This window comes from Ischnura elegans, chromosome 6 (genome assembly GCF_921293095.1).
Source record: "Ischnura elegans chromosome 6, ioIscEleg1.1, whole genome shotgun sequence".
NCBI classification, from domain to species: Eukaryota; Metazoa; Arthropoda; class Insecta; order Odonata; family Coenagrionidae; genus Ischnura; species Ischnura elegans.
The window spans coordinates 51,512,858-51,537,620 of record NC_060251.1 but is presented as its reverse complement, the minus strand read 5'-3'; the positions used below and the strand labels follow the sequence as shown (position 1 = coordinate 51,537,620).

At 36.3% G+C, this 24,763-nt stretch overlaps 1 protein-coding gene across 43 annotated transcripts in view; it reads left to right on the top strand.

The window, feature by feature from the left end:
- Window positions 1-15,321, top strand: part of LOC124160665 (calcium-activated potassium channel slowpoke) — a 364,836-nt gene extending 349,515 nt beyond the window's left edge. For 32 of the 43 annotated variants that reach the window (XM_046536608.1, XM_046536598.1, XM_046536620.1 and 29 more), the window contains 3 exons: window positions 1,629-1,796; window positions 2,531-2,624; window positions 11,518-15,321. In XM_046536608.1, coding sequence (XP_046392564.1) covers window positions 1,629-1,796; window positions 2,531-2,624; window positions 11,518-11,598 — 343 coding nt within the window. In that variant the 3' untranslated portion in view covers window positions 11,599-15,321. The remainder of the gene's footprint in view (window positions 1-1,628; window positions 1,797-2,530; window positions 2,625-11,517) is intronic. The other 11 variants (XM_046536630.1, XM_046536624.1, XM_046536631.1 and 8 more) reach the window with 1 other exon arrangement.
- The last annotated feature ends 9,442 nt before the right edge of the window (window positions 15,322-24,763 follow it).

The window sequence follows — 24,763 nt, the reverse complement described above, 5'->3', positions numbered from 1 at the left end:
TCTCTCTTTTATTATTTTTTCTGGACCAGTAAATTACTTAAACTTAAAAACTTTTTCTTAGTCGGCTATTAAAACATCTTTTACGGGAGTACCATTAATTCTCACCACTTATAGTGTCCATTCTTGGGTCACTCTTTCTTTGGAATGATAAGTTATAAGTTTTGTGTTCGTGTTTGTTTGCTATCATCAGAATAGTCAAATTATTTAGCTCTTTAAAAAACCAACATTTTTAATATTAAATTACCTCTGTTTGCTATAAGTGGAACATTTTGACTCAATGGGCACATTCAACATTCACTGTTAGTTGAATATTCCCATTTACTAGTTTCAGTCAAGCCTTTTTGAGAGATAATCACAGGAAAAACAAATGTTTAATTGACTTGTATTCATTTAAGGATTTGTACCTAGTATGTTTTATTCAATGAATTAATGTATTTCTTTTAGATTTTGAAATGCAGTGAATTAATCTCTAGACTAAAAGTCCTTAATGGATCATATTAGCCTCTGAGAAAACTTTTGTTACCTTTGGTGTGTAATTTTTTCTGACAGGAATCATATGTAAAACTATTGTTTTAGTTCTTTGGAAAGGCAATGCATATTTTATTCTTCTTTTGAACCACTACTGAGGCAGGAAATAATTACTTACAAAGATATGCTGATATTGCTGAAAATGGAATTGACTTGTTTGAAATGTCTTTTAAAAGAAATATGTGAGGGCAGGATATATCATGACATCTTTTTGTAGTTTCATTGTAAAAGTGATTTTTTCATAACTATGCATGACAAAACTACTGGTAAATATGTGCAACTTCATACAATATGTATGTATATATGTTTTGGTTATTGGTGATTAAAAAGATGTTTATGCCGATATTGGATTGCTCTATTATGGATATATTGGATGACTATTGATGATTTTGGGCAATCAAATTGGTGCTCCTATTGTTTTTCTCTATCCTTTAACCATTTCTACACACATGTATTCCATCCTGTGCTATAATATGCCCTTTTATTTTGCTTATGAAAAATTCTGACATTTCTGACTCTATTGTACATAATAATCATAATTTTCAGTGATAACCATGTACAGTTCCCAAGATGATGTTAGACACTACACCTTGCTTTTTGGGAGCATATGAATGAGTGGTTGTTCTAATACATATGTTCTACTAATATTGAATTCTCATTTAATATTCATGCTAAGTTTTAAAGAACTAATTTTCTGTATATGTTCATGTAGGCAAGAGTTTTTGCTAACATCCAACAAATAATCACAATAGATATGTGCCTAGTTCTGTAATTTATAAAATTTCCATAATTTACTGCCTTTCCCTGACTTTTGTTTTTCCAGATATGTTGTTTCAAAATATCAGCTTTTAATATTATGTATCTCTTTCCTGTACTTGATTAATACAAATTCATAAAAATTGTTGTGGACTATCTCCCAATAATTTATGTATTTGTAATCAAATTAATAAAACTTGTTTGATATTTAAGTATTGTAGCCATTAATAAAGGAAAAATATGAACATAAATTTGCACATCATCCAAAATAAATGTTCTACTTTGTGTGGTTTGTATTGTATCATTAAGTTTATGTGAGTAATGTGTTTTTGTATTTTTTGCAGTACTCCTGAAAGTTTATCTAATCGGGACCGTTGCCGGGTTGGACAGATCTCATTGTACGATGGGCCTTTAGCTCAGTTTGGAGAAGCAGGAAAATATGGCGACTTGTTTGTGGCTGCACTGAAATCCTACGGAATGCTCTGCATTGGGCTCTACAGGCATGTTAACCAGTATGTTAAGGGTAGACTCCAATTTACTATCAAAATAGAAATTATTTCTGAATGTGAAACTTTAGAATTTATTTCTATGAGTCTGTAAGTAATTCATCCATTTTAAATTGAATCTGTGCATCTTGTGAAGTATTTGCATGTTAGTCATTATTATATTATGGGAATGAAGTGAATGAGAATGCTGTAGAATCGGTTTATGCTTTACTTATAGAATTAAATTTCAGTTTTACAGTTTTTAGCTTTCGTATTGGATTATTTTTCCAACATTTTTGCTGATGATGATAAATTTTTGTATAGTCTGTAGGCACTAACTTTAACAATTCAATTCGATGCAGATCTATGCACTCATCTAGTGGATACTTAAACTCTTATTCCATTTACTCTTTCACTCTAGGTTTTTCTGTATCACTGATTGTGAGTGCTTTTTCACGTTAGTTCACCCAATTTTTCAAACCCAACTATTTGCTATTATTGTTACATATAATTTAACAATTTCACTCACTTTAAGTGCCAATTCCTACTTTTTCAAAATATCTTAACTCTAAATCTCAATCACTTTAGCGTTGAGGTAGCAGTGATCCTTGAATGCACCTTTTTACTAATTAATCTTGCTGTTTCGAAATCTCACCAAGCAGATGCACCTCAAGCAAATGTTTTCAATGTCTGTATTAATTAATGCGTTGCAATCGCATTAATGCTCAATTTTTGTAACCCTTGATAATGTTCTCTTTCAGGTTTCGTGATACTAGTTCCTCTTGTGATGCCTCCTCCAAGCGATATGTCATCACGAATCCACCGGATGACTTTTCATTACTGCCAACGGATCAGGTAGGCATTTTGTCTGCCAACTGAAATCTCAGCAAATTAATTTTCCTAAATGCCTTATCCTTTCATGAAAATTCATTGGATATAGCTTTGAGGGTGCATGCTCGTAGTTTAATCTTTATACAGTAAAACGTCTATGTAGTGAACCTCTTTACATCGTAAACCTCCATACTTCATACCACCCCTATGGTCCCGTCTGATTTACATGTAAATTTATAGGCAAACCTCTTTATAGTGAACCTCTTTATATCGTAAAACCTCCACTTATCATACCAAGGAGACACCCCCGAGACAGCCTAACTACCTCCACAAATTGTACCAAGACAACAAGAGACCATTAATGGAGCCGCAATTACGTACATGGAATGACATTTTCAGTAATAAATGTTTCACTTTTTTTCTTATACATATACCTTTAATGTGCTGTAATTTTCACTTAAATCATTTATTAAATAATAAATGTATGCTCACTAATGCATGCATGTTTGTTTAAACACATAATTATAATGGTTTAAAAGACAGTACTGCCTTTCATTTCCCACAGATGTGAAAAAATGGTGCCTATCACTAAAACCTCTCTATAGTGAACCTCCATACATCAAATTGACCAAATTTTGGTCCCCTCCATTACGATGTAAAGAGGTTTTCCTGTATTTTACTTTTTTCCTTTTAACTTTTATGATATGATGTTCAAATTCTTTTTCTCAGTGATTTACCTCGTTTTGTATGTTAAAGAAAGCATAATCATGATCCTTCTCATTCTTAAATTAAACTACTTCATACTTTTTAAAACTTATGTCACTGTCTCAAGGAACCTCTATCTGATCTGATACAATTGAATCTTAATTATTTGTAATTTGATTAATTATTCATTGGATTGGAATTGATTTTCTGGATCATCTATGTGTATGTTCATCTGTAATGACAACATAGTTTGCTGGCATTACAGTCCGCCTCTTCAGGTCTGAAGTGAAGCTGAAGAAGCTGGCTGTAATGCCAGTGAAACACGTCGTCATCACCAATGAACAATGTTACAGTTCTTTTTTGCCTTCACTGCTAAATGGGGATAAGTATTTTATGGGGATAAATATAATATTTTTGTATAATTAGGCAAATTTGAAAGGGATACAATCAATAATACCTGGCCATTTGTATTTTAATTTGCATTAAATAGATAACACTTTTTTTGGATTGTGTTGTAAAAAAATCCATTTATAGTGGTACACCCATGGCTCATACAGTGCAAGGGATGCGTTCCTTGGGGTCGACCTCTTCGAAAGATCTTTGCGTTATACAAATTTGCGTTATACGAGAGCATTTTAACGTTGGGAAGATAGGGATGTGTTCCTGGTAGCATAGGTGTTGGGAATCTAATTTCCTCTAAACCATATATATTCCGATAAATAACCTTAGATTAACTTATCTATATAAATTTTATAATTTAAAATATCTTTAAAGATAGTAGGCAAGCATTTAAAGACTTTTATTCACATTTTAAAAAATTCGTACGTGCTTTTGAAATTCCCTCCTGTCGTGCGGGTGGGCTACCATATGCTATCTCAGGGATTCATAATGCTTGCAGGCAGTTGACAATTTTTCAAACCAGTCTAAACACAACTATTGTGTCACCCAGGACCTTTAGTCGCTCATCGAAATGACCGGAAAATGCTACTTTCATTTCATAGCTAGCGGAGTTTATGAATGATAAATCATTTTAATTTGAAGTCCTCCAAGGCATTAGCAGCTACGTGAAACAGTCTTTAAATGTCTTACAACCTGACCCAGGTTTTCCTTCCCTGAAAATGAATGAACGAGAATTCATTCTTTTCCGAAACAATATCGTCTCGTCAACACTAAAAACTAGTTGCGGGGGAAAGGAGCCACATTCAATCACAGCTTGTAGATCATCAGAAAATGTTACAGTGACTGCGCTATCAACACTTGCAGATTCACCTGATATCGCTGCACTGAAAATACCTGCTTGCTGTTTAAAATTCTGGAACCAACCGGAGCTTTCACTAAATGTCTCGGAGCGATTAACACCTTCGTCTTTTTGTACAGATTCGCAATGAACTTTCCGTATGTCTTGACCGCTTGGTTGAAGTTGGTGCGGCTGAAGTCGCTGATGTTATAACTCCGTCTTTATTCAGAATAAGGTATCGTGAGTTTAAACTTCCATGCAATATCGCTTTGACACTCTCCATTTTCAAAGCAATTGACCTCTTTCAATTTCTCTTCTAGGTTTATGGTGTTTCTTGATAACTTCTTCATTTTTCTACCTGCATTCCTATTTTGCTATTGTTCTCTTGGTTTTCACTCTGTATGGCTCTATCAAAATCATCTACTGCTGGGCAACTGTTGCACTGTATTCCTGAGAGGCAGAGGGCCTACAACTGCTGGGAGGGAATGAAGCCATTGTGTTTGAGACTCTATAGCGGACCCTTTTATGTTTTGATGCTATTCATACACAACTCGGCCGCCGCTCCATTCCTCCCCCATGAATACTGATGACCTTGAAGGCTTTAGCATTGACCCTCTACCTGAAAGTCAATCGCCCGATAACCTATGATGGCAAAAATTATGTCTCAAACCGTATTACATAAAAGAAAATCATTTCCACTAGCTCCACACTTAATATATGATCTAAATTAAGTATTGTCATTCTGTTAAGGAGACGAGATAAATTATATCAGTAGGCCAGCTATCTGGACCCAATGACGAGTAATACTTTTGGCCATTGCACAGCAATGGATTTCAATTAAAAAACAAACAAAAAAGAAAATTTGAGGCAAGTAATACTATTAATATTTGTAAAATGATAGCAATTTCGTGTGTACTTAGTGCAGTTCACGTTTTATCATGAGAGCGTCAAAGTTTTTTGATTAGGCTACACTGTGTTGCGATGTTTCCCCGAGGAATGAATTTGTGCTGTATCGAAATTGCGCTATACGAGGCATGGGTGTATTTTATTGGGAAACCTTTAAGAAGCAATGGATAGCCATAGGTGAATCTTTATAAGTCAACAACAAATGCTTACAATGGGTGAAAATTTAACTCAGACTTTAATCATTTGCCATAACCATCACTTAAACCAGGATTCCTCAAATTTATAAGTACATCACACTCCCTATTATCTAGGCTAATGATGGGGAGAGGCACGAATAGTCAGAAAACACGGAGAACCCAAACTTTCACTTAAATGTCTTGTAATGCTCATAATTTACTTAAAACAAACAATATATTATTATTTATGCAGTTATTCTGTTATTTTAGAGTGCATCCCAGTTTCATTTAGAGCTTTCTTTGCCAGTTTGTGATCTTTTTAGCGACGATAACATGGTTGTACTCGTATTATTAATTGTCCATGTAAGCCCTGGTTTCGAAAACCACACACCAGTGGCTGTGTGATCACGGATGCAGAAAAGTGGTTTGTACGAATACTTCAAAACCACTCCTCAAAGTCGGAAACTACACTGTCAGGCACCACGCCATGTAGTCACCTCTTGCACAAGTTGCTCGGGCTGCAACTGCTGTGGGATGTGTATGAGTGATCAAGGAGCGCGGTCGCGCACTTCAAAGCTTGGAAAACATGAACACGGTGCTCCCGTGAATGCAACTAGCGTGCGATCGCTTCCGTTTTATAAAGTGGATTCTAGCAGGAAATAATAAGCTCGGTGTATCCTAGCATTTATGCAGTAATTCCGGTGATTTTGCGACCAATTTTATTTTTTAATAAAGATCGCAGAAAATATTGAGCGAGAGTGAAAATCATGTACGGATAATCTGAAGTACAGATATACCCCAGCCGGATAATCGGGAGTCTGCTGTAACTACAGGGGAAACTACTTTGTGTACAGAATTTTATGAATGGGGAAATTGTGTGAGTATTATGCAAGTGTTAAATCATGTTTTGTACTTTTTTTAATGTGTAATGAAGGGTGGTTGGAATTGTATGCTGTTAAAATTAATTACAATGAACCTTGTTTCTAGCCTCTTGCTAGCTATACTATTTCCTTTGAGTCCGTATGAAATCTCTATATTGTAATTTTGTTTCCTGATTTACTTCGAAATTTTCAGTGTCTCAGCAATAATAGAGGTTGTGACTATAAAATTTCAATAAGTATGTAGATTGCTGGATTTTTTCATCTCACTTCTCTGATTTTTAAATGGATTATAAGGCCTTATGTATTGTTGTTATGAACTTTCTACGTGATGTTGATGTCTCTTCGGCAGTGTGCGACCCTCCTTTTCGGTCTTTAGAGCTCTTCCAAGTAGAAACCTGAGTTCACTGTGGTCCTGGTAGGTACAAATTCGTGGTGGTACACGCAGCTAATTCATGGTACAAATACCTCTGACGTCAAAGAAGACAATGAGCATGGTTTTCATCCTGGTTTGACCCATGGATTTGAGATTGATGGTCATCCACTGTGAGATTTTTTGGTGATCTCCTCTCAGCCTTCCATGAATGACTTATGTCATCAGAAAACTTGTGATTTGAATGAGCAATTACTCCCAAAGGCCTGCCGAATTAATGGAAATATTTCGGTGGTAGATGTCCCAAGTGAAACGCAAAGTTTAATAGGGTACCATTGCTGCACAGAACAACGTGTTACATAAACCCGGGAATGCACGTCCTGATTCTGCGGCAGCTTGCAGTCGAATGATACAGGATGTGTTTTGAATCTAACATCTCCTCTATCCAGTAGGTTAGAAAACCCTTCGGCAAGCCATTGCGTCAGGAAAAATTAGGTCGCATTCCTAGAGGCCCGTGGAAGTGGTTTTATTTTTTGCTTAATTTCACTTTAAAACTACATAATGTTGGTGTTATGGAAAATCTTGCTGGTGTTTTTATAATGTTACAATTTTTGCACATAACCATGAGTAATGTATAACTTACATTTTGGCAAAAATGTTTCTTGTCGTGGGCTCCCTTTTGATACCTCTCACCCAGGTAGGGAGGTAATGTAGGTAGCAGGTAGATTCAACAAAATTGCTTAGTATTGTTTGTAGCTGTTGCCAATCGGTCTGGAAAGGCAGTGTAAGAAGCATGCATAACTAAACACAATTGGAAACAAAGGAACTTGAACTGCAGGGGTGTCAAAATGTTTTTTTTTTCCATTCAATGTCAGTGGAGTGCGGAATATCTGACGATCCGTATGCTGATAAGGAGCATCCTTCTCTCTTCATCTTTTCTGTTCCTTCCCTGAAGTGCTAGCACTTCTGTTCCCGGCCAGCGGCTGTGTTTGAGTCTGCAAAATTGTCACATTAGGCCCACACTAAAGGTTTTCCTCCAACAATTACCCAATAACGCTGTCTACTGTATCGTGTTTAGTTACTGGAATTACTGCTCGGTACTGACACGTACCCTGTGGGTTAGCTTACGCCGCTTTCAGACTAGACGACTTTTAGCCGGCTGCCGTTCACGGCACGACGCCTTGAAATCTAGAGTGTCATCTCATCTGAAAGTGACCTGAATATCACGGTGCCGTGCCGTTAACAGCAGCCAGTAAAAATTCATTTCGTCTGAAAGTGGCTTCAATGCAGCACTGTGAAGACATCATTAGAGACCTATGATTATTTAAAAGTGATAACTATGACAACCCGTCTGAAAGTGGCCTTAAATTTCCGATCTCAAACGGCCGTATTAAATTTCATTCAGCACATTATTGATTCAGAATAAATAATTCTTCAAGAGAGAAAGCAGGTTGTTCTAGATATTGCCAGGAATTTTAGGATTGATAAATGTGAATCGAAGAAAGAGGCTGTTGAACGGCAAATTCCGGCGGAGACAACAATACATTGTGCGATGTCACGCAAATACAGTGGCACCGACTCCATGGAGCCGATGGGGGCCGGAGCCCCCTCAAAAATTCATTATGGGTGTGAGGAAAAAATGTGTCAGGCTTGTCGATTTTCCCCGAAGTGTCCAGATATCGAGATTTGAGTTATTAGGGTTCTAATTTTGATCATATGACTCTTCTAAAGTGCTTAAAAAAACTTAAAACTTACTACTTATAAAATTTCCATGTGCAAGATCCCTGGTTTGGGCCCCCCCAATATTTTTTGTAAGTCAGCATCCCTGCGCAAATGCAACATGCACGAGACAAAACAAGCCAATGAACCTTTGACCTTTGAATCTTAATGAGATACAGCGAATGAACCTCAGCAGCATTAAACAATGAAGTCTTAGTCTTTAATCGATTATGTCTCATTACCTGAGATTTTTTCGCCTATTCATGTAAAGTTCGTGAAAAGGTGAAATTTCATTTTATTCTCTGATTTTTCGATATGTACCGTATTTGTCTGAATATAGTCCCCCCTTTTTTTCCAAAAATACCCTTGGTAAAAGTGAAGGGGGGACTATATTCAAACACATTTCTTAAAATTTTCCCAAAGCTGAAGCCTCAAAATTAGGGGGGGGACTATATTCAGAGACATACGGTATTTCACTTTATTTCATGATATCACATCTCACAAATTTCACAGATCTCTACACATTACGTATAGCTTGAGCCTCTAGCATAGTCAGTTCATGTGCATACTCTATTTCTCCTTTAGCAAATTTTGTGAGACTCAGTGACAAAGCTCAAGGCTAATCTCACAGACTGAGATTACCTAAAATGGCTTAAGAAAAATATTCAATAAATGCGAAATAAATTTCATGTTTGTGAGAGAGCAAGGTAAAACAAAAGTTAACCTAGTGCTCATCTGCTGCTGCATTCTTGAATCAAATTGAATGTTATTCTGAGAGCTGATAGCCTAGTCTTTTGAATTCTTCCAAGTCTCAGAAAACAACTTAGAGGGTAAGTTGGGGCAGAGAAATAGTATATAGAGACTCAATCCGGACTTATGGAAGTGTTGCTGATTATAAACTGATCAATGTATCTGCATATCATTTTAATTTTAAGGTAATAATTTTACAAATGTCCTCATCAAGTACATAGATTACAGTTGAGGACCTCAAATCCGGAATCCCGAAACCCGGAATACCCGAAATCCAGAACATTTGAAAATTCCTTTGCGTAGTGTTTTGACTTGCCACCTCATGGCACCACTCTCCAAGCCTTGTTCTGGGATGAGTAGGAATTTAGCACATACTATGGACATACGCTAAGAACCTTGTCAGGGACACATAAGGATATCAAATATCAAGTACAAGAGCCTGAGCACCTGTATAAATTAATTAATTTACTAAATATACTATGAAGACCAGAAATCCAGAAGCCCTTTGGTCCCAAGCTTTCTGGATTTGAGATCCTCAACTGTATTTTTAAGAAGCCAATGAGAGATCTATTTCCATTTGCCTTACCTCTGGTGCAACTGTTGGCATACGTTGCGATTCTTCTCCTATCTGTAATGTAATAGATACAAGACATAGTGAGAGGCTCTTATAGTTGTTGATAATGTTATTGAACAAGTGCAAAACATTTGTGCTTATAAATCTCTTTCTGTCCAGTCTTCTCTGATTTTCTATCTGTCAACACATTTCTCAAGGAGTTGCTGTGAACTAGATTCCTTAAACTGTTTGTTCAGAAGTGGTGTGCTGTTTTAATGGCGTTAAGTTTTTGAATGACCTCGACTGGAGGGTAGGGAAAGGAGAGCAGGAGTGGAGGAAAATGGAAGGAGCATCAAGGAATTTTAATTTACTTGCGGGTTTGTGAAGATATGAAAAGCCTTCTTGTTATACCAAGTATGACATTAGCACTCATTATTGGTTTTGCTCTTCTTTTTTACTTTTCCTGGTTTTCAAGGCTATCTTTAATATGCCACTTTAGCAATTCTAAGACTGTTCTTAAGGCCACTCTCATTTTCTGACTTGCCATGCTCCATCCATGGCGCTGTGCATGCCTTAATAATACTCAGCATTTTGTAATTACTTGTCAAGTATCCTGTAAATACTAAAACTACATATTTTTCTACGAAAAATGAAGAGCTGCTGAAATGACTGTGTGTGAAATGTGTTGACTATGTGGGAAATGTGTTGCATCATATTTTAATGCCTTCTCCAAGTGATTGTCTTCCATCTACCTATTTCTTAAGTTATTCTCGTGTTATTTTTTTCGTGTACCTTATTTTTTTCATAATATGTACCTCCTTTTTCGCAAAAAAACTAAATGGATGAAATTAATTCCTTGGGTTGTGGACAACATGATGTTATATGTATGATATACATGAGTTGCATGCATTTTTTGGTCTAGGCTTACACGCTTCTCTAGTAATGGTCATCTGGAAAAAGGTTGGAGGTAGGCATTGGTTGCATCTCGTTATCATTGATTCATTTTAATCTCATCTAAATCATGGATTTGATGGAATTTAATCAAGGTTTTGAGTTCACGCCTCATTTCTACCTAGAAGGATATGGGTTGAGACATAAGTCTGCATATTCGATAGGTTCCAATGGAATCTTCAGATCACTGTTTGAACTCATAAGGAGCTTTGATTCACGGGAGACCCCCACTTTACGATGAGTGCAACGTAATGATGGATTCAGAATACGATCCTAGCAAATTTTTTGTGCTCTTTTCAAACTTTCAAATTTTGCTGAATTTGTCTCCACTGACGCTATATCATCAATTATGTTATTTTATGCCATGCTTGTTTATGAAATAAAGTTTTTAAACAGAAAAAAAATTACATGAGCCAATGCTCTTTGAATTAATTTCTCGTTTGGAAATGATGCTGATTATACTAATGATTGAATTTGATATAAAACATCTATCCTCCAAAACAGATTAATCTCATAAAGCAAGGGTCCACTGTCCTTAAGGATCATCAATACAGAGACTCCAAAGCTAAAACTCACTTTCATTTGTTAACATACTTTTTAGGAAAAAAGGCAGTTGGATTCCCATCTGTACTCAGATAACTGTATGAAAAAGAACTTTGATTTTTCCAGGTATTTGTCCTGATGCAGTTTGACCCTGGACTTGAGTACAAACCAAATCGAGGAACCAGGGGCAAGGATGATAACTCCTGACTCCTGCTCTGTAGCGCCCTCACTGATGGCCCTTACTCCTACATCTAAGCGGACAAACCAACAGCTGTATGAAAATGTGGATGAATACATGAGAATAAGTGATGCAATGAGTGAATGAAGTGTGATGGTTTTGAGGAATGCCATCATCTACACAGCTTCTATGGAAGATGAGCGAATTCTCCTCTGGTTGTTGAACCTTCCTCCCCCGAGGGGGATGCGAGTGTCTCCCCTCAAGTTCCCAGTGACCCACAACTTTTCAATGAAAAGGGTGTGTGGCACAATGTGGGTGAAGTCAGAGAAGCAAAATTGCAGTGTCATCTATTATTTTGTTGTTAAAGATGATTACTGCAATGGTGAGCTTCAAATGTGATTTTGCATTTTTTTGTGGGTTGGGACAATATGGCTCAACAAGGCTCATTTTGGCAGCTCAATTTTTATTATGGGGAAGCCTTATTTTCTAAATTACTCTCAAATACCTTCTTTATTTTTCTGTTCTTGCAGTTCTCTTTAATTTCATATTCCAGTAGATGTCTGTAGCATGAAAATCTGACCTTATAAGCTATGGTTCTATATGGCTGCACCTTTAGTTAACCACAAATACATATCCTGCTAGCACAATAGATATTTTATCTACAAAAAGTGAAATTGTAGTGCCTTATATTTCAAATTATTTGCTATTTTTTGTTATAACCAACTACTCCAACCAATCTGTTGAGAATTTTAGTTGAACAATATCCAATAGTGCTTTCCAGCTAGAGAAAAACTGCCTTTTCTACAGCAAGTAGCTCAATATATATTTTATTTTAATGCAAATGATCACTGCTATCAAGCTTTGAGTTGAAATTCTATCTGCAGGGGAAGCCAGTCTGTTGTTAGTTATTTCTACATTTTTAGATAAGTTTGTTATTGGTTTAAATATTGATTACACTTTATAATTTTTTTATTTTGTTCTCGTAACTATCCAAATCATATAATATTTTTTATTCATGAAAAGAACAAGTACCTACTAAGTAGTGTATGTTCTAAATCAACTGAAATCTAATTTACATTTATTTAATTATGGGGGTAAGGGGTAAAAAGGACATTATGTTTTTTCTAAACTGTGATATATGTACTATGTTAGAATTGCCCATTCCTGATATTATTTAATAGTGCTTTTACACATCCGTTAGGATGTTGGTTGTCTTTGTTCTTTACGTTTTCATCACAAAATGGATAAAATTAAACTTGATTAAATTTGGATAAGTTGATTATTTTATTGTCTCCCAAAAAATTTTTTTAAACCATCCAAGATTATATATATCATTGGAATATTAATTCTCTTACTGAACATATTTGGAGCACAGCTTGAATTTTTGAGTGTTTATTGTTTGTTTTTTCTGTTATGGTCTTTTCCCCTCTGCACTGCACCAGTCATGTGTTCAATGAAGATGCAGCAACTCTAAGGGTGTCTCATGAATTAAACTGTGGTTAATCTGAAGCACTGTGGTCAGCGTGTCTTGGAATTTCCTACTTTACTTTACCAAAGACTACCCCTTTTATGTTGTGCTATTGCATATTTTTATCATTCACAAACATACAGTTAGTCTAATTTTGCTTCTGATGGCTTATTGGCTTCATAAGCTTGACTAGTATACTCTATGCATTGGATAGGTAATAATATCTTTTAAGTCCAATTTTAGGTTCTGAAGTATACTCGAGAATCATGTGGCCAGAAGGCAATCGGATTGGTCCATCTGCTCAGTTTTGAATGAGGTCTTTATTTTCTCTGTTTGAATTTGGAAATCAATGTTGACTTCTTTGTCCGTGTTGTGATTTTTTTTTTGCTCTGCTGGATAAAATGTTGCTTTATCATGGGTTCATTCAGTATATTATGGCCTTTTGCATTAATCTAGTTTGAATGTTAATTTGCTTTCAAATGCACTGCAACTCTATTCAATTCCATGTTGAGCTTCAGAGCCTGTTCCCAGCTGTGCAAATTAGGGACAATGGTGAAATGGTTGGATATTGAAGACAGGTACAAAATGGGGGAGGAGCGTTTATGATGTCTGAGCTGGTGAATGCATGTGGATTAAAAGTGAATAAAATGTAGGAGTAACTGACAATGGCCGCCGTAGGTTCTGTGAGAACCAAACTATGGTAAAGTGAAGGTAGCTACATGACTCAAAAAAGTACGTATAGCTCTATAAAAGACTTTGGCAGGGGTTGAAGGTGCCAAGATATAAGATAAAGTTAATTAGGCCCTGCTGCAAATTTTTGTCACCATTTTGTGTGAGGGTATTTGGCTGTGCAGGGGCTGATGACAATCCAAGAATAATTGCTTATGAGGTCAAGCAATTAGTTAAAATTTACTATCATAGGGGAGTGATGCCTGACTCCTGCTGATGTTCACTCAGGCAACATTCCTTTGTGTAATTTGTAGAATACTGATGAAAAGTGTCACCCTCACCTGTTTTTTTATATGGTTTGCTCTCATGATTTGTGTTCCAAGGCCTGCTCATTAAAATTTACATGTTGTTGGCGGCATCAATTGAGAGAAATCAATGAGAATCGGTTCACATGTAAAGTATGTGTACATGATGCCTGCTATTTCTGGACATTTGTGTGAGATTGAATGGTGGTAATTAAATTTTGAATGTGTGTTTGTTATAAGAAAGCATGTTTGTCATCATTGGTTTATTTCTTGTTTCTTACAGTTGAGCTTCTATTATTATGTACAGATATTAAACAAGAATATGTGGTCTCTATTTTCGCTTGCCATAAAAATCTAACGCAATCAAAATAATTGCACCTTTACGATCAAATTATTTTTCAATTACTAACATGTTATCATATGAGCGACTAAATTTCTGGAGAAAATGGTTCTTGTTTCAAGCTCTAGCCTGACATTTAAATGAACCAATGATTGCATTTGAGTGAGTGCATGGGATATTGAAATTGATTGATGAACCAGTAATAAAGGGAAAGGTTTGAGTAATCTTTGCTGGGTGACAGGCACAGAAAACTATAAAATGCTATCGCCAAAAGAAATTTTAGGTTTGGTTAAGTTTGTACAATATTTATATGAAAAAACCTTTGGTCCATGAAGGTAAATGTAAAATAGTTTAAAAATGCTGTCAGCTCTGTCATCAACATTTTAATAAGTAGCTCAGTTTCACCTTGAAGTATAGTAGGATGCATTGTTGCATTTTAAAATTAAATGCAATAGTTGTTGGTAACCTCCTGAAAGAAACTGCCGGATTATTCAAACCTTGACAAACATTTTTAAGTGAAATATTTGAAGCTGCCTCATTGCCTTTCAGATTGGCCCTCTATTATTACTGTCATTATCTTAATAAGAAAATGCATTGGTTAGGTGACACTAGAGCTACAATAAAAAGGTAAGAGAGGTGCAATGGAATGTGCTTTCATGTATAATTCCAAAAACTATTTGTTGTATTGAATTAACTGTGATATAAGTTAATTGTTTTGGAAAAAAAAACTGTTATTAATGGACATCCATAGTCATATGATGACAAATTATGACTAAGTGAGTGTGTAAAGTATGTATTTTCTTTAAGGAGTCAAGAAGTCAAAGCCATAAATAACTTTTCTTTAAATGTGGCCTGTGGGATGTGTTCTAGGAATGAATCGAGTTATGGTGTGCTGCTCTCTTTATGAATTGTACCTGATTGATTCTGTTTGACATTGTTATTTATTTCAATACATAAAAAGTTATTTCCAGCAGTGGTATTTAAATTCTAAAGATAGGGGTTCAATGCCAACTACAATACTCCACTTGATGCTGGAAAATGTTCCTGGAGTATTCAATTGGTGTTCATATTATATTCCATTATTGATAAGCTTTCCTTACAGCTCTCACCATTGGTGTATGGTCAGAAAATCTTGTGAATACATTTTCATAAGACCTTTACAAAACTAATCCTTCAAAGGAGTGTGTGGCCTACAGTGAAATACAGAAGAGGATAAAAATAACTATGAAGGAAATCCGAAGTTTTATGGTTAATTGATAAATATGTTTATTACTTATGGTATTAATGAGGTTTTTACTTTTAAAATGTGATTTTTATGATGGGAATAAGCTATTTGCAAGACAGACTTAAGTGGAGCTGAGATGTTAAGGAGACTTTTGAGAATTTTGTATAATCATGTTATAACCTAGCATCTGCAGTTTATGCACATGTTTTTAAAGTGCTACTTTTCCAGTTATAAATTACCTTGAGTGTTTTTGTCAAAACTTGCAACACCCTCTCAGAGGCTGTAGGACTCGAGGAGCACAAAACTATTCTTTATGCTTTCCATTTGATATCTAACAAAGTGCAAACACAATTTGTTATAGCGTATTAGCACTTGCAGGTTTAAAAAAAACTGTTGTCAGACAAATATGAATTGTTATTTGGGACCTTTTTATGGGTTTGACTAAAATTTTGGACACTTAATGTGCTCAGGGAATACTGAAATTAGATTAATTGTCAAAAGTTGAAATATTCAGTATTACCTATTGTGAGTGAACTTAAAATTTCCCTTGTACTGTAAATTAACTTATAAGGATAAATAACTGTGGTGGCTGATTTGCAGCTGAAGACACTGATTTACATAAAAGTGGCCTAATCACAGCTGCAGCAAAATTTGAGCCCAATCCTATGCAGTGTGGAAATGAAAAGGAAGGCTATTCTTTTAGATCTGATTGGCATTAGAGGTACATTTGGACTTGTCATAAGTCTGCTAATATTAAGATAATTTGTGAGCACTTACATTTTCAACTCATTCCTGCACTTGTAAGCAAATTTGGCTATTACATTAAATTATTTGTGAGATAAATCCAGTGTTCAAAGTGTTTTGGCTTGAGAATTCAGTTGGTAAATGTAAATTTACCACATCATAGTTAAAATCAATAACAATGGAAGATGGAATATCTATTTGTGCTACCTTTTTAACTTGATAAAATGCCCATGAGATCTAATTCTAGAAGCTTTTGAATAGCCTCAGAACAAGCCTCAATGTGGATTGTACCTTTTGGCAATATGCTGAGATGTTTATTGAATAGACTCACCAGGATCAGTTGTAGGAAGAAGAAAAATGATGTGAATCTTGTTGACGAGACTTTGGTGGTGGAAACTGCCTTTTTTTTTGAAGTTATAAGGCCATCGTCATCACCTTGAAGGCCTACAAACTGGTTAAGTGGGTGCTATAGTGCTCTGCTGCTGCTGCTGAACCTCACCTGGTGTGTCTTTGTTTTCACTAAAGGACAAAAGAAAGAGAAGCCAGTTCACGTTCATCGTTTTCACATTCAATTATTTGTATATTTTTGTCAAACTTGTTTGTAAAAAGACAGCCTTTTTGAAAATGTAAAGAAAAAGTTTAGGCTAAAAAACTGAAGTTTTCAACTTTCAACTGTTAAAATTCTAGTACCAACTAAATTTTAATTTGCATCACATTCCCAAGTTAATTGGAGCACTCCTACGCATATCATAACTAAGCCTATGGCTATCAGATTTATTCACCTCATAACATTTGGGCAAGTAGTCGCATGCTTCAGCTATTAATTTAAGGTGAAAGACTTTCAAGAGTAGCTGGTTCAGTTGAAAGTAATTTACAATACGAGCAAGTTATTTGATCTAATGAATGTTATCATTATTTAAAAAAAGTGGAAGCACTTAAAGTGCAGGGTCATTTTTGTAAGCATGGATACAATGTGTTAGAGTCAGAGCAAAGCAAGAATTTTTTGCCTGGTGTTGCCATTTGTGTACCAAGTGGCTAATATGATATATATTTTTATTAATCAGATAATGTGTTCTATTCTCTTATCACTCTTAAAGACCTTTATGGTAGCCGCAAATGAGTTAGTGATTCTCGGGTTATTTCGAATACAAAAAATCAAAATTTACAGCTACCAATTTCCTAAAGCTGAATATTGAGTATGCACCTATGTGTATGGGCTGATACGCAAGTTAGCATTTTGGTGCATTGGGTTGCTGTGGAGTGGTACCATGTGATATTTAGATTAATTTTTTTTACTGATGGTGCCAGGAGTAGGAGATATTTTGCAATGGAACTTAAATCCATTTTTTGCCATTCTGGTTGTATGTATTCTCAAGTAACCAGTTTGTGCACATGGGTTGAGTTCATCATCATTCCGTGCCTTGCTCATCAGCAAATCCAAATTGTTCACTTTTTATATTTCCCTAACCAAGGCCTGTCTCTTCATTGTGCTATACTTATCTCTTTCCTTACTTCTAATCAATATACTTATACATCTGCATCCAGGGCCGGTTTAAACGGTAAGGAAGTGCGCCGCCTCGTAGGGCACCAAGAAAAAGAGGGTGCCTAAGCACTGGTTTTTAAGCTCAACAAATATCACACATAATATAAAAGAGCAAGCACGTTATAAGTTCACGCTAGTATTTAAGTCTCGGCCCTTATTCCTAAAGTATTTGTATTAATTTTAAAGTGTATCCAGAGAGAATCTCTACTACCTCTAAGATCATTTTTTGAGAGGGTGTGGTGGGTGGCAGAATGTTGTTTGCTCTCAATAGAAAAATGTCTAGCACTGGCTCTGCTTGCATATCATTCCTCCCCTTTCCTCATTTGCTAATTTAGCCGTCAACTTCCATTATCCCTTTTATCTTTGAAATAGGCCAACCCAGGTCTGTACTTGAATTGCCATTTTTTTAAATTGTAATTGAATTTTTAGAATATCCTGGCCTCCCCTACGCTCTCCAGGGCTTCTCCCCAAGTCACTCAAACTTACTCCATCATTTTCCCTAACGTCCATATCATGCAAACATTATGAATTACCAACTACATGGACCAGAATACTAATTGGCTGTTTTATGAAAAACAGCCAACTAGGTCTGACTGTGAGAGACAGAAGAATTAACTAACGATGGTGGCAGATATTAAATACACTAATGAGAAGCTCTAAAAAATGTGCATGTGAGTCCAAGATTATGGAATGGTCTCTTTTTCTATCTTGATTCAGGCCATGGAAATTTCATTGGCTGCCTACAGCATCATAAAAGAAGAGGTGAAGGAAGAGCTTGAATTAGAAGCAGTTGATTATTTGGGGATCAAAATTTCTTTCATGCAAGCTAATTTGACTGAAAGAAAATTAAAATTCCCTTCTCAAACTGCCTAGCTATTCCCTTTCCTATTTTATTTCACTGCATTAACCAATCAGGCACAAACTATTTTGTTGCTCTTAAAACGCAAACAACTACCCTCAATAATACTAAGAAGAAGTAGCACCAATTTGTTGAATTGTGCTCTGCCCACCAAACATAAAGGAACCCACTGTAATAACAGAGTGAGTTATTTAGATAGGTCAACAATACTTACAGGGTACATACTAAAGACAATTCATAACGCAAACATGCTTATTTGAAGTGATATGGGAATTAAGGGTAAAGAGTTCAGTTTTTCTTGAGAATGTAATCCTGAAATCTTGAAGTAGGCATTCAAATAGGTGCCAAATTTATATATAGGACATAGAAAGAACTCTTAGATACTTAACCTTTTCCGTACCGTACACGTATATATACGTGTGGACGTTTACTGACCCGGGAGACAACGGGCGTATATGTACGTGTGAGATTTTCCCGGTCAAGAAAACGAAACCCGTATATATATATTTTCTAGCTCTCCCCCTTTCAGGACGGTCGTGGGTTTAGGTCGCCTTTGTCTCGGGACCCAACGCTTCGGGGTTTAGGATTAACCGTCCGAATCCGGGAGCAGGTACCCGGACCCTTCGTCTTTTATAACCCCTCTCAGCGGTAAGGGACAGCGGTCATACAATTGTTTATAGAGTCAATTTTCAAAATAAATATTTGTTCATTTCTCAAGAAATATAAACTAAGAATTGAATTGTTTGTCTTTTGAGCAGCATTTACAATTTTTAAACGAAATTCTACGATAAATATTAACTTATATCTCGAGTTATGTATAAACATCAACATGGAAATTGTTGCTGCGTTAAATGCCTTGATAATGGCCTTAGAACTTCGTTTAAAATTTGACAATGCTCAGATAAAAATGAGGAATTATATTCAATGTCTGTAATTTAGGTGCAAGCAACAATTATCCATTTGCTAAATACATATAAGCAATACATAAGTTGACCGCGAACCAATGCCGCAGGTATGGTCGTAAACCCTGAAAGGAGGGAGCACAAATACTCTCGGAGTCCGAGATAATGCGGAGTCCCACCGTGGAGGGGTCGAAAAAGGTTCAGCGAGACCCTTCTTAACGAATGCCCTCCAAAAATGCTCCGTACCACGAGAAAGAAGAGTCTCCAGGGGCTCGGTACAGCAGTCAAGCTAAGACGAAAACTCCGCCGTCTCGAAAGGACACCCATCCTCAGGAAACTGATTGATTGCCATGTGGCCTCAGGACCAGCAAAAAACGTGAAACCCTTCAAATCCACTATGTCGATGCATTACTTCATAGGGGAGATAGGGTGTAAATGCAAATTACAGTGAAAATTAAACTTTTTTCCCATGTAAGCTACATGTGTTCCTCCTCCTTTCAGCAGCCACCCTCTTCAACTGCCTGTGGCCACATCTTGATTAACAAATGGCCAGTCACTTATCATGACCAGCTTCCAATTAAATACATTTGGAACATTTTTTAGGAGTTGGTCTCTTCATATCTATAAAAAAATAATGAGAGAAATGTTTTGCATCCTAATCATCCTGCTTTCATGAGAGGTTGATTTCCTTCAACATCTACTTCTTTGTAGTCTACGACCAGGGTTGTTTCATTTGTATCCTTGGTCAAAGATTTACTATTTAAATTACACTTTTAAAATCAAAGCAGATAATAGGGTGGTTTCCTAATTTTTTTATTGCCTAAATCGAAAGATTATTACTCCTGGGGTATGTATTTCACATTTTTAGATTTTTAAATGATGATATCTATTTTTTTCAATTAAATGAAAAGTGAAAATTTTTAAGTGTGGGAACACGCTACGGCTAAGTATGAATGCTGGGAAAAGCCCGTGTGACGTCATTCTGTTTCCTGCTGCCACCAAGTGAGGCCACCTTGGTGCGAGGCTATGAGCGCCGATATGATGCAGGCTGCTAGCAGGTAGCCCTTGGCTTAAAAAAGGATTATTAATACCCTATCAAACGAAGGAAACTTTCCGACCTTAGGCAATTTTAATAGGTGATTATTAAGTAATGTTTCTTTGAGCTCTGTGCCACATGCATGCATTGGTAATCTCAGACAATGTAAAACTCCTGACTACTCGTATAGAATCTAGATCCCAGTGATGTCACGTGGAGTGGCATCACATGGCTGCCAATCTGGCCTTTTTCAAATGAGGTTAAAATGACCATTAATATTCATCTAAACTGGGTTTTCTAAAACCAAATGATTTGTATATTATGAATACACTAATGTTGGGTAACAAATTGCAATCAATGCCTTTCATTTTCTTTGATGAAGGGAACTACCCTATCATATCATTTTTATATAGTAAGAGGTATTCAGTCATTTAATGTCAATTTGTTATGCTTTCATTCATGCCTTTCACCACTAATACCATGATAATCTACCCCTATACAATTGTATGTCAGCGATAGGGACTGTTTCTATGGTTGATGCTTTGCTACCACTAGCCCTACTGGAAGGTAGCAACAAATATCCCTACATTAAAACGTGAAGTGCGTCTATTCTTTATTAGCCAAACTTTTACTGGAAATTTAAGTTCCTGTGGATACATCTTAATAAAAGATTGGATATGACTTAACTTTTGAATATCTGGCCATGAATTAAGAAATAAGTCATTGATCGTTTGCATTCAACAGCCACATAGTGTCAATCACTGCACGACTGTCTTTGGAATTCTAAAACCGGGAAAGTTCTTAATGTATATTTTTCTTCTTTTCCAAGCATTAATTTTCTTCAATTAGGAGCTTGAAAGGAATTCAAAGGTATGCGGGACATTATCTGTGAGTTATCTTGATAAATACCCCTGAAGTTCCTTCTGGAAACCTCAAGCTTTTATCAATTAATGCCTGTGGCTTTATTTGATCCATATGGCTTATTTAGATAAATTCAATTCTCTAGAAATTGTTCCTTTCAGCTTCAAAATTTACTCTCTAAAAGTACTTAGCAGTCATGTCAAAATAAATTAAGTTGCTTTATACAATATTTTTTGTGATATCGGGATGATGCCGTAAGGGTACAAAAGGTGTAAAAAAAATACAGAAAACTGTAAAAAAATACAAAATCCATTTTCATGTGAAAGTCTGGACATTGATAAAATTGCATCCCAGGGAGAACACCAAGGTCAATAAGACGTCTTATAGGTCATGATACGGTCAATGGTTTTACTAGGAAAAAAAATGACCAGCAAAAATTATGAGAAAAAGTTCGCTTAGTAGTTATAGGACATTCTGTAATTCATTTTCATGAAGATTACTCGTTAATTCAAAAGGTATTTACTTCATCATTAACGTGGTCTATGTTTGGTTTTGAAATGGTCTAGAAAACGTCGAATAAGACGTCTTCAGAAGAGGTCGAAAAGACTCCAAAAAAAGTCATTAAATGGTCAGAAAATCCTCTCAATCCCATAATAATAATACATATTCCCTATAAATTTTCCCTTTACGGGAAAGTTGCCAGCTTATATCAGGGTTTCGATCTTATTTTTTTCAAAAATCAGAGAATGTTGACCTCTGCCGCTATAATGAACGCATAAATTAAAAATTTTAATGAAAACTAAAAAAAACGTGTCCGTGCAAAGCTTTTAGGTCTACCATCTTCATTTTTATAATTAGCTGTGAAAGAGAGTAATCTAGTCTCACAGAAAAACATGGTGCCAAAATTTAGATAGGTACTTACCAACATACTGCAAGACAGAATACATTCAGTTTTGAACTTGGAATACCATTGAAGTTATCCGAGCTGCCAAAACCAAATTCCTCCACTAGCAATATTTGGCTCTACCCACTCTCAGCACAAGGGATTTGGCTCTTCGCTGACCTTGGAACTCCATCCTACAACCCCAAACATTTTTCACATGTGCCCACAAAGGAAGGGAAGACTTCTTCCTCACCCTTTTATCTACTGCACATCCTGTTGGTGCGAAGGCTTCTGCGGTGCGCTGGTACTGTAGGCTGCATTTTCCGGGTTTCACCGCGTCGTGGTTGCGTTGGTGACAACAGTTTCTCCTGCATTCCAGCAGGCATCTTCGACCTGAAGACGCCTGCTGGAATGCAGGAGAAACTGTTGTCACCAACGCAACCACGACGCGGTGAAACCCGGAAAATGCAGCCTACAGTACTGCACATCCTCTTTGTTTCTTTCTGTGTTTGCTGTTAGTGTTACATCTATGTGTGCTAATGCTGTTGGGGCAGAAAAACAAGGTTTCCTCGTCACACAAAATGGAGGAACTTTTCCGTACCGAGAGAGATAACTTCAAACTAATCACAAGCAACTCAAATGAGAAATATTTGCGGTAGTTCCTAAAAGAAATCAGGGTACTCAAACTATGTCATCGGAAGGTTCTTGTGTGATAAATTGAAAAAGAGGTGCTATATTTTGCTTTTGCTAGGAGGCACTTCAAACAAATCGAATCTGAAGCAGAGAGATTAAATTAATTTAATAAACAAAGGAAAGTGGCATGATTTCGCAAAAGCTGCTGAGCAAACAAGAGCACTTCACAGCTTTTACATTAATTAAGTTGTGAGTGCTACAAACTAGAAGGCTAAGACCTAGGTCTAGATTGCTAGAGCATGGGAAAAAATGGATGAATCCAACATTGTCATTTGGGTGACATGAGCTTCCACGATGAGCGTCAGGTGTTCTGCATTTGAAAATGCCCATCGCCTCCACTAGAAGTCTGGCGCAAAAGGTTTAAAATAGGGAACCAAGCACTGGTGGAGGTAGATGAATTCTGTTATTTGGCGAGCAGGATAACTAGCAACAGAAGAAGTAAGAAAGAAATTATCATCAGAATAGCCCAAGCAAAGAGAGCATTCCATCAAAAGAGAAACCTGCTCACAGCAGGAAACTTAAATATGGAAATAAGGAAACAAGTTGTAAGAACCTATAGGTATATAGGAACTTGTATACATCTGGAAGTGAGGCATGGACAATTACAGCAGCAGAGAATGCAAGGATAGGGGCCTTCCTAATGTGGTGCTACAGAAGAATGCTGAGGATCAAATGGATAGACCAAGTTAGTAATGAGGAAGTCCTAAGAAGAGTAGGAGAGAAGAGAAGCCTCATGAAAACCTTAATAAGAAGATGGAACAACCTTAAAGGCCACATCTTGAGACATGATGGCCTTTCAATCATTGAGGGACAAGTGGATGGCAAGAACTGAAAAGGAAGACCTTGAACAAAATATATGGAACAGATGTGAAAGAGAAGAAATAAGTAGGTGTGAAAAGATTAGGTGGTAGGAGAATTGAGTGGAGAGCTGCATCACACCAATCTTAGGATTGTTGACCAGTGATGATGATGATGATGAGAAGATTGTTTGCCTTTCAGACCCTGATAAAATAAACTCCTCCATTGTGGGGAGGTCTACGCTCTAATGAGGGTAAGGGAAGGATAGAACTACTCTTTCTATACCCTTCAGCGAGGGTAGATAGAGCGTATTTTAGAACATTGGTGGGTAGGCTTTATCCTTCCTGGAGTGTAGGGGAAGGGTAAAGGAAGGGTAGGACTAATATAAAAACTAAAAATCCATAAATTAATATGAAAATTTTAAAAAATCGCTAAGCAACTAAATTAAATGAATGATGATGAGTTGTAACAGTGATTTCCAAAATTATAAGGCAGAAAAAAAATTAGCCCCTTCACATGGTCTTGAACTCAGGACTCACATATTGGGATATGATGAAGTAGCACCTTAACAACCTCGGCTATCGAGGTACTTATAGTTGGTGCTTATCAACGGGACTTATAGAACAAAATTTTTAGATGAGAATATCTTTCGCAACCGGGCCTATGTGGAAGAAAGCTGTGAATTTTTTCTACCATACCTATTTCGTTTCAGAAAATAACATCAGCATTCAAATACCGAACATCACTCTCGCGATGTCTCTTTATCAGCCACACAGATAGGTTACATCCTAAAAATGTGAATGAAAGCTCTTCTAAATGAGCTTTTTTTCACACAATTATAGAAACTATTGGGTATATTATTGCTTTC